General features: G+C 40.5%; 1 protein-coding gene across 1 annotated transcript; it reads right to left on the reverse strand.

The window, feature by feature from the left end:
• Positions 1–5,942: 5,942 nt before the first annotated feature.
• LOC149172204 (uncharacterized) lies at positions 5,943–10,729 on the reverse strand. The gene is made up of 4 exons (XM_089426234.1): positions 9,554–10,729; positions 8,777–9,341; positions 7,418–8,653; positions 5,943–6,781 (listed from the first exon to the last, which is right to left on the reverse strand). Exons 1-4 carry the CDS (start codon positions 10,727–10,729, stop codon positions 5,943–5,945), a joined length of 3,816 nt encoding a protein of 1,271 aa, XP_089282360.1.
• Between the last annotated feature and the right edge of the window lie 1,129 nt (positions 10,730–11,858).

The following is an 11,858-nucleotide window of genomic DNA, read 5'->3' on the forward strand; positions in this document are numbered from 1 at the left end:
ATCCCATATTCATCTTGATGGATCTTCCTTCAAGCAATCAAGCTTCTTTTGAAGGACCTACTTTGATTCTAATTGTTGAAAATAATACTGAGAGGGGGGTGAATCAATATTATCAGATCAATAATTTTATTTCTCAAACAGATTTATATACGCTACTTCAGTGAAATGAACTAGCGTGTACACGCAACTATGATTAGAAAAACCAACGTATATCCATAGAACTTGTAATTTAGATAATTTATCATGTGTTGATCTTAAAAAAGTACATCAATAACTTATTAGACAGTGCAATAAAAGCAGAATAAAGCATCACACATAAGAAACACACATGAACACCAAGATTTAAGGTGTAAACTCAATGTGGGTGAAAACTACCCATTGTTGTCCTCTCTGTATTCTTTTAATAATAAGAAAATCTATTTACAATCTTGTACTGGTGCAGACTCATACTAGTACGCAGGCTTCTACCTACAGAAGGTCACAACCTTCTCTCGTTCTCCAGCTTCTACTGGAAGGGAGCTACAACCCCCTAGCTCTTGTACTAGCCAATATGTTTACTAGTACATAGGTGTTAGCCTACAGAAAACTCCACTCTTCCACCAGGGACCACGTTTGATGAATTTTCAGACTGGATGCTCCTGGCACATATCAAGACATATGAAGACCTTGACTCATCAATAACCCATTAGAAATTTAGAAACCCAAAATTTAGCAACCAACATGTAGTTAATCTGAAACAATCAGATCACTATCACCAGAACACTGTGCTAAACCCAGAAACCTGCATTATCATTCAAAACCAACTGTAACCTCAAAAACCATGCATCAGAGTGTATATGCTACTTGGATGAACCCAAGCTGTGTGTATACGCTACTTCCGTTAATTAAACCTGCGTATACCTTCAAAACTACTGCAAACATAAACTTTTGAATCAAGTCTGTACCAACTAGCAATATACTGAATATCTACTGTCAAATTATAGAGCTTTACATAGGAAGTGACATAGATCACTTCTTCTCACTTATATAATCAATCAATCAAATACCAACCTCCTTATTCATTCAATTTTACATTCAGATCTAAGAAGACTTCATTGATAGACAACAGTAAAATAGTAGCAAAAATAAATCAATAATATTGATCTGATAGATCAATCATCTCTAAACATTAAGCCTTTATTTTGTATACGCTACTTGAAATAATAGAACCTGCGTGTATACGCTCTTTGGCTGAGACGAACCTACATACAGATCTGAAAATATTCACTTAGAACTTTGCTGTAATTTTAGACTTCGGACAAACAAGATCATGATAGATAATGCATAAAATAGGCGCAAAACATTAGATCTAGCTTCAACCAATATCGGATCATTCAAGAATAAGTCATTTTAGGTCTCATGATCTTGATCCAATATTGAACTAAAGGTGCACATAAATATTTCAGATTGAGTCCCAAACATATCCTACAACAAAAAATATACTTCAGATAGAAGTATTCCTTAAAATCTTATTGCACTTGCACACATTGGCCTAATGATCTTCTCCTCTTTATATAGTTTTGGGCCTTTCTCAATACCTTGGACCAAAACCACTTAGGACCAATACCTTGGACCAAATACCTAGGGTCAATACCTTGGACCAAATACCTTGGATCAATACCTTGGACCAAATACCTTGGGCTAAATAGCTCGAACCAAAACCTTGGTTTTTCAACATGTACGCGTTTTTCCTTTCGTGAAAGTGCGTGTATACTTATACGCGCTTTTTGTTCTGTGGACCAGCGTGTATATGCTATTTTGACTATGTGGACCTGTGTATACTTCTTAAACTGCTTTACATCAACCTTTCCCTTTACCTTCTTTATTCTGATCAGTAGACCTTAGTTCCATCATCCTGTTCTTCTATACCAGTGCCATGTTACCTCTGAATAGACCTGTTACACTATAATTTTCCATATTACTTCTGAAATGATTCCTTTGAACTGCCCTGCATTTTGTCAGATCTGTAAACACAACTTTCATGCATTATGTTACATATGATGTCTCTCCTGTAGATTCATCTAGTTAAGTAGATTCATCTCGTTACCATATACAAGTGAGTTGTTCTGCAACAAGTGGGTTGCCATCAAGTACAACACATACATCATAATGCCAACATCCTCTTGCAAATTATTGACAAGATTGTATCCGTTCTTCAGCACCAAGTAATTACTAATAGAAAATTACATACACATAGAAATATAATACAACAATTGTTGTATTATATTTCTATATATGTAGAGGCTTTACCAGAGATAATATTAGATGATGAGTCGATTATGTGCCATGGTTTAGTTCATATTTATGGTGAATATTCTTCAAATGAAGGTGTTGGTGAATTACAATTCTAATTGAGAGAGTCAATCCTTTGAGAAGACAAGTGGACATTTTTTTAGGCTCTCCATCTTCCTCTGCTTCACAATATCCTCTAGTTTCAACACAGACAACATACTTGGCTCATGACAATGCTGAGCCTAATATTTTTGCAAAATACAGCGAAATAAAGCAAAGGAATGAGATGCTGAAAGCTACAACCTACACACAATTTTGGAAGCATACAACTACATCACAACATAGGCTCCTTTCAGATTTGACACAGAAAAGGGAAAAATGCAAATTGCATTCCTTGAAGCTAAAGTGCCAGCCCCAAGGACACCAAAAAATTATAAAGAATCTGTGTTTATTTTTTATAAACAACAAATTCATCCAATAGATCAAATGGGCATGCACAAACAAATCAGTGAAATGATGTATTCTACACTAACTAATGTTGCCATGCCCGCTTCTAGGTTTTAGATATTATTAAATAACACACAATCACAACTAAAGTTGGAAAGGATTTCATCCTTAGCCAAGGATACCAGGATCAAGTCACTAGAAGTCTTAGTGATCAACTGGGATATAATCCCAAAGATGTAAAGGCAATAAAATAGATTGTGAAAAGAAAGGATGCTGATATAGAAGCATTAAGGAAGCAACTAAAATTATCCACCACAGAAGATCCACAGACTAAGGAATTCAGAGAGATGGAAAATCAGAAAGAGGATATATTACGAATAGTGATTGAACAAAACAACCAGATCCAGGACATGGAAGTAGAGCTAGAGAAACCACTCAAAGAAAAAGAGCAGGAAGCATAGTTGGCCATAGTTCCACTTGTAACAATCTCAATTTCAGTGACCACAACCCTAGGAGAATCTACATCAACTTCAGCACTAGCACAGACATCAGATTCTACAAGTGAACTTGTTAAAGCCACGGATGATATGTCCATTCAGGAACTAGAAATTGCTAAGTTAAAGCTCAACACAAGGCACTGCTAGAACATTAATTAAAGATTGATAATTCTTATGTGGCAGAGTTGCAGAAAACCCATCAGCTTAATCTAAAAATTGAACAATTGAAGAGTGAATTAGTTACGACTCAAACTCTGGCCCAACCTAGAGAAAACATATGGACAGAAATCAGTGAAACCATCACAGAAATATGGCCTTCCATACAGATTATTTTTGAGCAACAAGAATTAATACAGAGGCACAAAGAGGTAATAAGTAAAATCAAAATAGACTTAGGATAAAAACCTGGGTAAGCAACAACAATTATCAAAATATTGAATTCCAAAAACATAGAAGAATTAGAGCAGCCGAGAATTCAAGACATGACAAAGACTATTCTAGAAATGAAGAGGATGCACACCAAAAAAAAACTTATGCTATTGTTGGACAATAAATATCAAAATATAGAACCAACATACAAAGATTTTGTAAGAAGATGCAAGTACTGAACATGAAAGGTCTACCAAGACTGATTGGTATGGGAGTTAAACTCATGAGCGTGACAAAGTACTAGGAGAAACTATGCACTATTGCCCAAGACAAGTTAAGATTTGTAGGTATAAATGGGCATATAATAGGGAAAGCATTCCCGAAGGCCTTAGATTTGGACTTGTTCATCAGTCATGAGCTCAGAAATTTGTTCATCATCAAACCAAATTTCCAGTAGTACACAAATGTGGATGAGACCTACAGAAAATTACTTAAATTTTCTAACCCAAGTGAAGACAAATGGGACAAGCTGTGTGAATTACTTGATTAATTTTTATCTTCGAAAATGAGGCAAACAACGCAGCAAATTTGGAGGCTGATTCATCAAAAATCATCCTCAACAATAGGGCCAACAGTTCCAATAGTTCGAAAATTCCTAAATTTTTGTACTACTTTTGTAATCAGTTTTTAGATATTATTAGGATCCTATCTTGATCTTTTTTTTTGTTTTGACTTTAACGATTATTTGTATTGAAGGGCGGCAAAACAACTGCCGCGTACTTGATACACAAAGTTCCTTTGTTCCCCCAAAATACTTATCTCTCAGACTTTTTTTTATTACACTTTGCTCTTTGATTCAGCAGGTTCATAGAAGAGACTAGATCGCCCTTTGTAATAGATGATTCGCAGAGTCCCTGCTTGCAGGTTCTTTGAACTGGCCTGGACCGCCTTTTTATGAACTTCAATTTGCCCGGCCGGAGATTGCTCTGTCCATTTTGCTGTTCTGTCGATTAGGTCCTTCCATTTATCCACCATCAGAAGAGCCAACCGTCGTCTGAATGATCTAAAGCAGGGATGTTCTTAATAATCTGCGCCTCTGATTGGAGTTACGGTATTGAGTTAATTCAGAACGATTCCTCCTTTACTTGTGTTGACTCCAGAACAGAGCACAGCTGCTCATTATCAGGACCTAACCAGAAATTAGTTCATCAAACTCCATTGCTGCTATTGGGAAGAACTGATACATACTTTCCTTCAAGCTCACAGTATCCAAGTCGATGCAGAAGATCTTTCTGTTTGGAGGTTCCTGTTGAACCCTTCCTTTGAATAGACCCGCTTGGTTTTTGTCTACTTATCTTCAGTAATTCATCCTCTGGTGAATGTTTCTGAGGACAGAGCTTACCGTGCACTGTTTTGGACTTAGATTCCGGAGCATTAAACTTTTCTGAGCTGATTGCCTATCCATGGATCCTGGGGCTAGTTAGGACAAAAAGCCAGTAACAGTTCAGGAATAGCCTATTGCATAGCCTATGTTACTAGATCATGAGCAGTTCCTCATTGCATCATGGTGAACAGGTTTCCTGATAGAGAAGCTGTTGAGAAGATTAAGGGATGATGCAGAGATATTCTTCAGAGTTGACTGAAAGGGTTCTTTGGCTGCGTGCTGAGCCAAGATTGGCTTCCAAATCGGCTTGTGAATTCAGTTGTCTCAGTATATGATAGAAGGAAATTTTCCGGAACTTGGCCAGCATGGATCTAATTTTCTTAAGGATGAGGACTAAATGAATCTGCAACGGGTTCGAGTGAGAGTTCATCGCTTGAATGATAAGCCTGGAGTCTCCGAATACCGCCAGAGACTGGATGTTTTGCTTCAGAGCTAGAGACAGCCCCTGCCACAAAGCCAGAGCCTCAGCTCTATTGTTTGATTCGAATCCCAGACCCCAATGATACCTAAACAATGTACTGCCATCAGGATTTAACAGAATTCCACCCCCTCCCGCCGCTCCAGGGTTGCCTTTAGAGGCCCCGTCGAAGAATAGACAGTGGTCATCCAGGGCAGAGCGCCACTTTAGAAACTCTTGTTCTTCCAGGCGTATTTCCCACATAGCGTGGCAAGAGGCCTGAGAGATTGGACTGGTTTGATTTTTTGAAACTATATCTTTCAGCCAGATTTCCTCCTCACTGTCTAGATTCACTTCGTTCCTTAAGGCCGGCATAGCATCCAACGTCTCTCCTAGAATAGCTTTAATTTTGGATATTACATTATTTGTATTGTAGGTTTCTCCTCTGAATAATCTGTTATTCCTTTCCAACCATAACTTCCAGCTAATGAATTTAGGGATCCACATCCATGCGGTCTTAAGCAGGTTTTTTTTTATTGAGGCAGAACGCTGATAGCTTGGCCCACTCGTGAAACATGTTTGGTATATTTCTTGCCAGCTCTACCTTGTCAGCCCTTGATCTCAGGACTCCTTTCCAAACTACTTTGGCAAAAGGACACAGCAACAATAGATGATCAGCTGTTTCTTCCTCTGACATACATAATGGGCATCTGGATGGCCCTTCCATTCCTCTTTTCCTCAGGTTATCTCCTGTGAGAATACTGTTGTGAGAAAGCGTCCAATAGAAAAAGTCTATTTTTGGAAGCGAGGGGAAGCCCCAAATGAATTTCCATTGCATTGGGTCAGGAGGGACATTAGGAACTACAGTCAAATTTTTGTAACCTTCAGCAACCGTGAAAAATCCAGCATGGGAGCCCCATCCTCTTTTGTCTTTGGCTGTTGCTGACATGGGAGATTTTCCTTGGAACTTGTCTAATAGTAATGAAGCTTCAGCTTGCAGACGATGTGGAACCTCTCCCAGATTCCAGCTGTCCCACCGTCTACCAGCGTCCTCCGTCCAGGTGGAAATGTCCCAAAGGGTTTCCATATTGTTGGATTGTAGCCATGATTTAATATTTGCGAGGCCTTCTATATGTTGCAAAGGCTGGTCTCCTAGAATCTGATCTTCCCAGATTCTGATTTTTTTTCCATTACCTGGGATCCAGTAGAGATTGGACCTGAAATGCTCCAGTGCAGCGGTACACAGCTTGAAAATTGGTGAACCTTTGGAGGTTTTTGGTGGGTGGTCCAAGCATCTCAAACGCTGGCCTTGAAAATATTTCTTCCACAGAACTTTTTTGCTCCGGCTTATTTTCCCTGCCACAATATTCCACAGAATTTTAGATCCTAGAGCAAGATTTTGTGTCGCCAAATCTCTCATTTGCAGTCCTCCTTCCAGAATTGGCCTCTTAATGGTTTCCTAGTTGACCAAATGAAGTCTTGTTTCGTTATTTTTCCCTCCTTCCCAAAGAAATCTTCTCAGCATACCATCCATTTTACTGAGAAAGGTTTTGGGGGCAAGGAGAATGGAATGCTGAAAGAGAGGCATGCTTATTAGGACAAATTTTATAAGGATTATTTTCCCAGCAGTGTTCAGCCAGGAGGTTCCCTAGGCTTGAATTCTTAGCTTAAGCTTGTCTAATAGGGGCATCCAGTGGATAACTTTAGGGGTGGATTTGAAGATTGGGATCCCAAGGTATTTGAAAGACTCCCAGGTTTGACAGACTTTCATCTCAAGGAGCCTTGCTATGTCAGCCAGATCTTTGACCGAGCAGTTCCAGCCATAGATTGTGCTTTTTGAATAGTTTATCTTGCTGCCTGAGGCTTCCTTATAAATGTCCAGTTCCTTTTTAAAAGATCTGGCCGAATTAATGCTCGCTCCACCTAGGAGCAGAGTATCATCGGCAAATTGGGCATGATTTATGTCTTTGACTCTGTGCACCATTCTAAGACCTGGCAGAGTTTGGACTTGCTGACAATAGTCCAGCTGGAAACTGAGCACTGAGGCTTGTATAGCATAGAGAAGAGGGGACAGCGGACAACCTTGTCTTAATCCCCTGGAGGCTTTAAAAAATTCAGTAGAGCGTCCATTTACCAACGGTGCTATCCAAGGAGAGGCAACGCAGGCTTTTACCCAATTTATGAAGGTTAGTAAGAAGCCCATTTTCGTCATAACAACAAACAGGAAGTCATGCCTCACCCTGTCAAAGGCGTTTGCCAAATCGAGTTTTATTACCATTCCTTTCTCTTTTCTCTGGCCACTTGAATGAACTGCCTCTTGAACCAGCACAATATTATCCAGTATCTTTCTCCCTTTGATGAAGCCTCCCTGATTCTCCGATATGACGTCCGACAGAATATTCTTGAGATGAATGGATATTATTTTGGTAATCAGCTTATAGCTAGTATTGCACAGTGAAATGGGACGAAATCTACTAAAATCGGATGCTCCTTTCTCTTTCGGTATCAGTGCAAGGAAAGCTGAATTGGTACTGCCTCCTAACTTTGCGCAATTTTGGGACTTCCTAACCATTCTTAGGAGATCTTTATTGATAGTTGACCAACATGTCTGAAGGAACCTAGCTGTGAACCCGTCTGGCCCTGGCGCCTTATCCGGTTCCATGCAATCCAAGGCTTTCTTGAGCTCATCCATGCTGATCGGAGCAGTCAGCATATTATTGACAGAGTCTTGCACACAGGAGGGGATTAAATTATACGGATAGGCTTGAGGATCTATAGGAGGGTCCTCCGGCTCTGAATAAAGATCTTTGAAAAACGAGAAGGCTGCTCTCTTGATGCCTTCAAAATCTTTAACCACTGCATCTTGGGAGCGGATTTCAGAAACATTTTTGAATTGCTTGCGAGCTTCGGCATGCTTGTGGAAAAAACTAGTGTTTTTGTCGCCGGCCTGTAACCATAAATTTCTGGATTTTTGTCTCCAATACTCCTCTTCTTCCCTGCTAGCTTTATGGAGGGATTTTTGCAACTCAACTTCTTTTTGGAGCAGACTTTGGGTAATAGCAGACACCTCCATTGATGATTGGAGGGCAGCAAGGTTGTCTAAAGACTCTTTTCTCTTGGCAGCTGGCGTTTTCAGGGTTTTAGCCCACTCCTTGAGCCTTCTCTTGAGAGCCCTCAACTTTTCTTCCCACACAAAGAAAGGGGATCCCAGTATTTTTCGATTCCAAACTTCAGAAACCACCTCATTGAAACCCTCTTACTGAATCCACAAAGGGATAAATCTAAAGGGAATGGGGCCAAGAAAACCATCCATGGAGAGCTCGAGACTAATGGGTTTATGATCGAAGGTACAGTTAGGAAGGATTTTGGATGAGGCCATTAGTCCACTAGTAAGAAAGGAGGCTTGGACGAGAAATCTGTCCAGGCGAGCAGCTATATGGCTGGGACCTAATCTTTTGTTAGACCAAGTGTATTTCCCAGCTGAGGGTTTAATGTCCTCAAGATCGCAGCCAACCATTATATCTTCTACCCATTCTCTAGCTGGATCTCTTACAGGAGATCCACCTTTTTTCTCTTCAGCTGCCAGAGTAACGTTCAAATCCCCTGCAATAATGATGTTTTTTGGATTGTGTAATATAAGAAAAGACTGGAGCGAGTCCCAACACATTTTTTTCTCCGTTGGAGAGACCGGAGCATAAAGGTTGAATACACTTACTTGTTGACCAGATTCTTTGTGAAGGAGCTGAGTGAAAATCCAGTGCTGGCAACTTTCTTCTTGATTCAGGTCATATTTGGAGCTATCCCAGAATGAGGCAATCCCACCAGAGGCGCCTCTAGCACTGACAGCTCTACCAGGGCCTTTGCGCCAGAATGTTTTGCTGGAATGGAGGAGGAGAGTGTCCTCCAGCTTTGTCTCCTGGATGAGAAGGATTTCAGGTACATGCAACCTCACAATGTCTTTCAGGGCATCTTCTTTCAGCCTGCTACCTAATCCTCTGCAATTCCAGGAGACGTATTTCATTATTTACTGGGTTGGGAGGGGGTGGCTCCTTTTGAAGCCTTGTTGTGCTTGCACCCGGATTTGGTGTTCATCATTCCTTTGAGAGTTTTATGGGAGCCTTGGAGAACCTCCATATAAGTTTTCTCCTCTCTCTGTTTCTTCTTGGATTTTCGGCCCTTGGTCGATTTGATTGGGGAAATTTGTGAGCTGTCTGATTCAGAGTCTCTTTCTTCTGATTCTTCCCCTGAGTCAGTTGCAAGACTAATGTGCTCGTCGTTGCCTGCATTTCCCCCTTGATCTGCCTCTGTTTGGGGGCCATTTGTTTCTTCTTCGGCTTCTTTCCCTTTCTTCGGCTGATCTGCAGTTTCTTCATGGTTCTCTGAGGCATCCCCCTTTTCCCCTGAGGAGGGGCCTTCATTTGAGACTGGTTTGGTCTTATCATTGGTCTGGGGGTTTCCCTTTGGTTCTGTTTTCTTCTGCTCGTTTGGCTTTGAGACTACCTTCCCCTTTCTTATTTCCTTCCATCCTTCTTCTTCGACTTTGTCCCCTGATGGTGCTTTGGGGCAGTTTCGTTGAAAGTGACCGTGTTGATGGCAGATTCTGCACTTAAAGGGCAGTTGCTCGTAGTCCAGCTTCTGGAAATGGTGCCAATCTCCAACTGTAAGTTTGATGGCTTCCGGCAGCCCAGCTTCTAAGTCTACTTCCACGCAGATTCTGGCGCAGGTGTATTGGCCCTTGTTATCAGCTTTGTCGATGAATCTGCCCAGTCCATTTCCTATCTTTTGCAGGGATTGATAGCTCCAGCAGTGTATTGGCAAGTTGGGTAGCCGAACCCAAACAGGGACCTCCTTTGGGACATCGACTGAAGGATCGAAGTCGAGGGTCCATTTATTCAGAAAGAGTCCTTGGTTTCCCATGAAATATGGACCGTTTCTAAACACCAGATCTCGATCTTCCTTGGTGGTGAATTCAAAGATGAAAAAACCTCTTCCGACCGCGTAGCAGATCACATTGTTGGCCAGCAGCGGCCTCCAGTTTCGTTGAACCCATTCATGAGTCGATTTTGTTGTTGGCCAGCGACCCATAAATTGCCCCACTAAACCTCTGTCAGCCAAGGCAAGGGCGATTTTGATCGGCTGTTCTTCTGGCAAAGCGATTTCTGGGATTTCATCAAGCTTTTTGATAAATTTCGGTACTTCTGGATGGGTTCGTTTTTTCCCCCTCTGCGATAGCAGACTTCGGAATGCTTCTGCTGTTGATGGTGGAGGGGTGGGAGAGGGCTCCGCACCCCCTGGTGCAGCCATGGCGGCGGATAGTCTCGGCAGCGAACGTTGACCTAGCCGGGCAGATCAGAACGCGCGCGCAACCTCTTTTCTCGAGAGGTGTTACTTTTTCTATCTTGATCTTTAAAATCAAGATATTTTTTAATATTTTATATTAAGTACTTCATAATTTAAAGTATGAAGGGTTGGGAATTGTTTCAAGAAAAGGACATGTATTGTAAAGTAGCTCACAGAGCCACCATTTCTCAGATTTCAAGTAATACAGTGCAATCATTACAAGATTTTTGTTTCATTTTTATTAGTGAAGTGAATCTCTCTTTGTCAATTTGTTTTCTTTTTATTCTCATATGTGGTTCTAAAATTTGAATTATTCTAAGAAGATAAAGAATAGAAGTTGTTTAAATGTACACTGTCTCTATCTTAAGAATATTTTTTATGTTTTCCACTGAAGATTAAAATCACAATTCTTAACTGCTATGTTTTTTGAATTGGATCTCTAAATATTTTCCTCTCCTTCACACCATAGATCTTAAAGGATCCAGTGAATTTTCCTAACCTACCTTGTAATTTTAGCCAATAAACTATGTATTTGATCACCTCAAACTTGTGACTCCATTTTCCCAATGGCCTTTATTCCCAGTTTCAACCCAACAACACAAAAAACCCAAACCTAAACTTAATAGCTAGATTAATACCTTCAGTTAAACAAAGCTAAATCATAAAGAGAGACCCCTATCTAAAACTGGAAGGGCTAGATTCCTAGTTTCAAAGTGGTTCTGTGGTTACCTCTATGATTTTTTCTGCAACCTCAAAAGTTACGGAGTAATAACAGAAAGAATGGAGGACTAGGTAATCATCTGGCATCTGGTACTCTTTGAGGATGTGTAGGGCCTCTAAGATAATAGTAGGCAAGAGGATCAATATTCTTTGAGGGCTAGGAACCCAAGACAAGAATAGTCCTAGAAGGTCATACTCACTGAACACTCGGGTGGTTATGTACCTTGAGAGACAATAATGAGTTTGTCTATAGTCATTGATATCACCAACATTGTGCGCTAATCTAATGAGAGATAGAGTTGTCAGTCAAGGCCTTGTTATGGAAACAATGTTGGTTACTATGATGCTAGAAAAATTGCATTTCCAATCCAAT

The sequence above is a fragment of the Pinus tabuliformis genome, chromosome 4_2, assembly GCF_031772625.1.
Source record: "Pinus tabuliformis cultivar Carrire ecotype Pingquan chromosome 4_2, CPIR1, whole genome shotgun sequence".
NCBI classification, from domain to species: Eukaryota; Viridiplantae; Streptophyta; class Pinopsida; order Pinales; family Pinaceae; genus Pinus; species Pinus tabuliformis.

What these genes read in the sequence shown, in the direction of transcription:
- LOC149172204 (XM_089426234.1), bottom strand. Translation starts at nt 10,729, where the DNA reads ATGGCTGCACCAGGGGGTGCGGAGCCCTCTCCCACCCCTCCACCATCA. An exon ending in ATCCAAAATCCTTCCTAACT is followed by an intron (nt 8,654 to 8,776) that starts GTACCTTCGATC and finishes TGGTTTCTGAAG; the next exon opens with TTTGGAATCGAAAAATACTG. An exon ending in GCAAGTCCAAACTCTGCCAG is followed by an intron (nt 6,782 to 7,417) that starts GTCTTAGAATGG and finishes ATATTGTGGCAG; the next exon opens with GGAAAATAAGCCGGAGCAAA.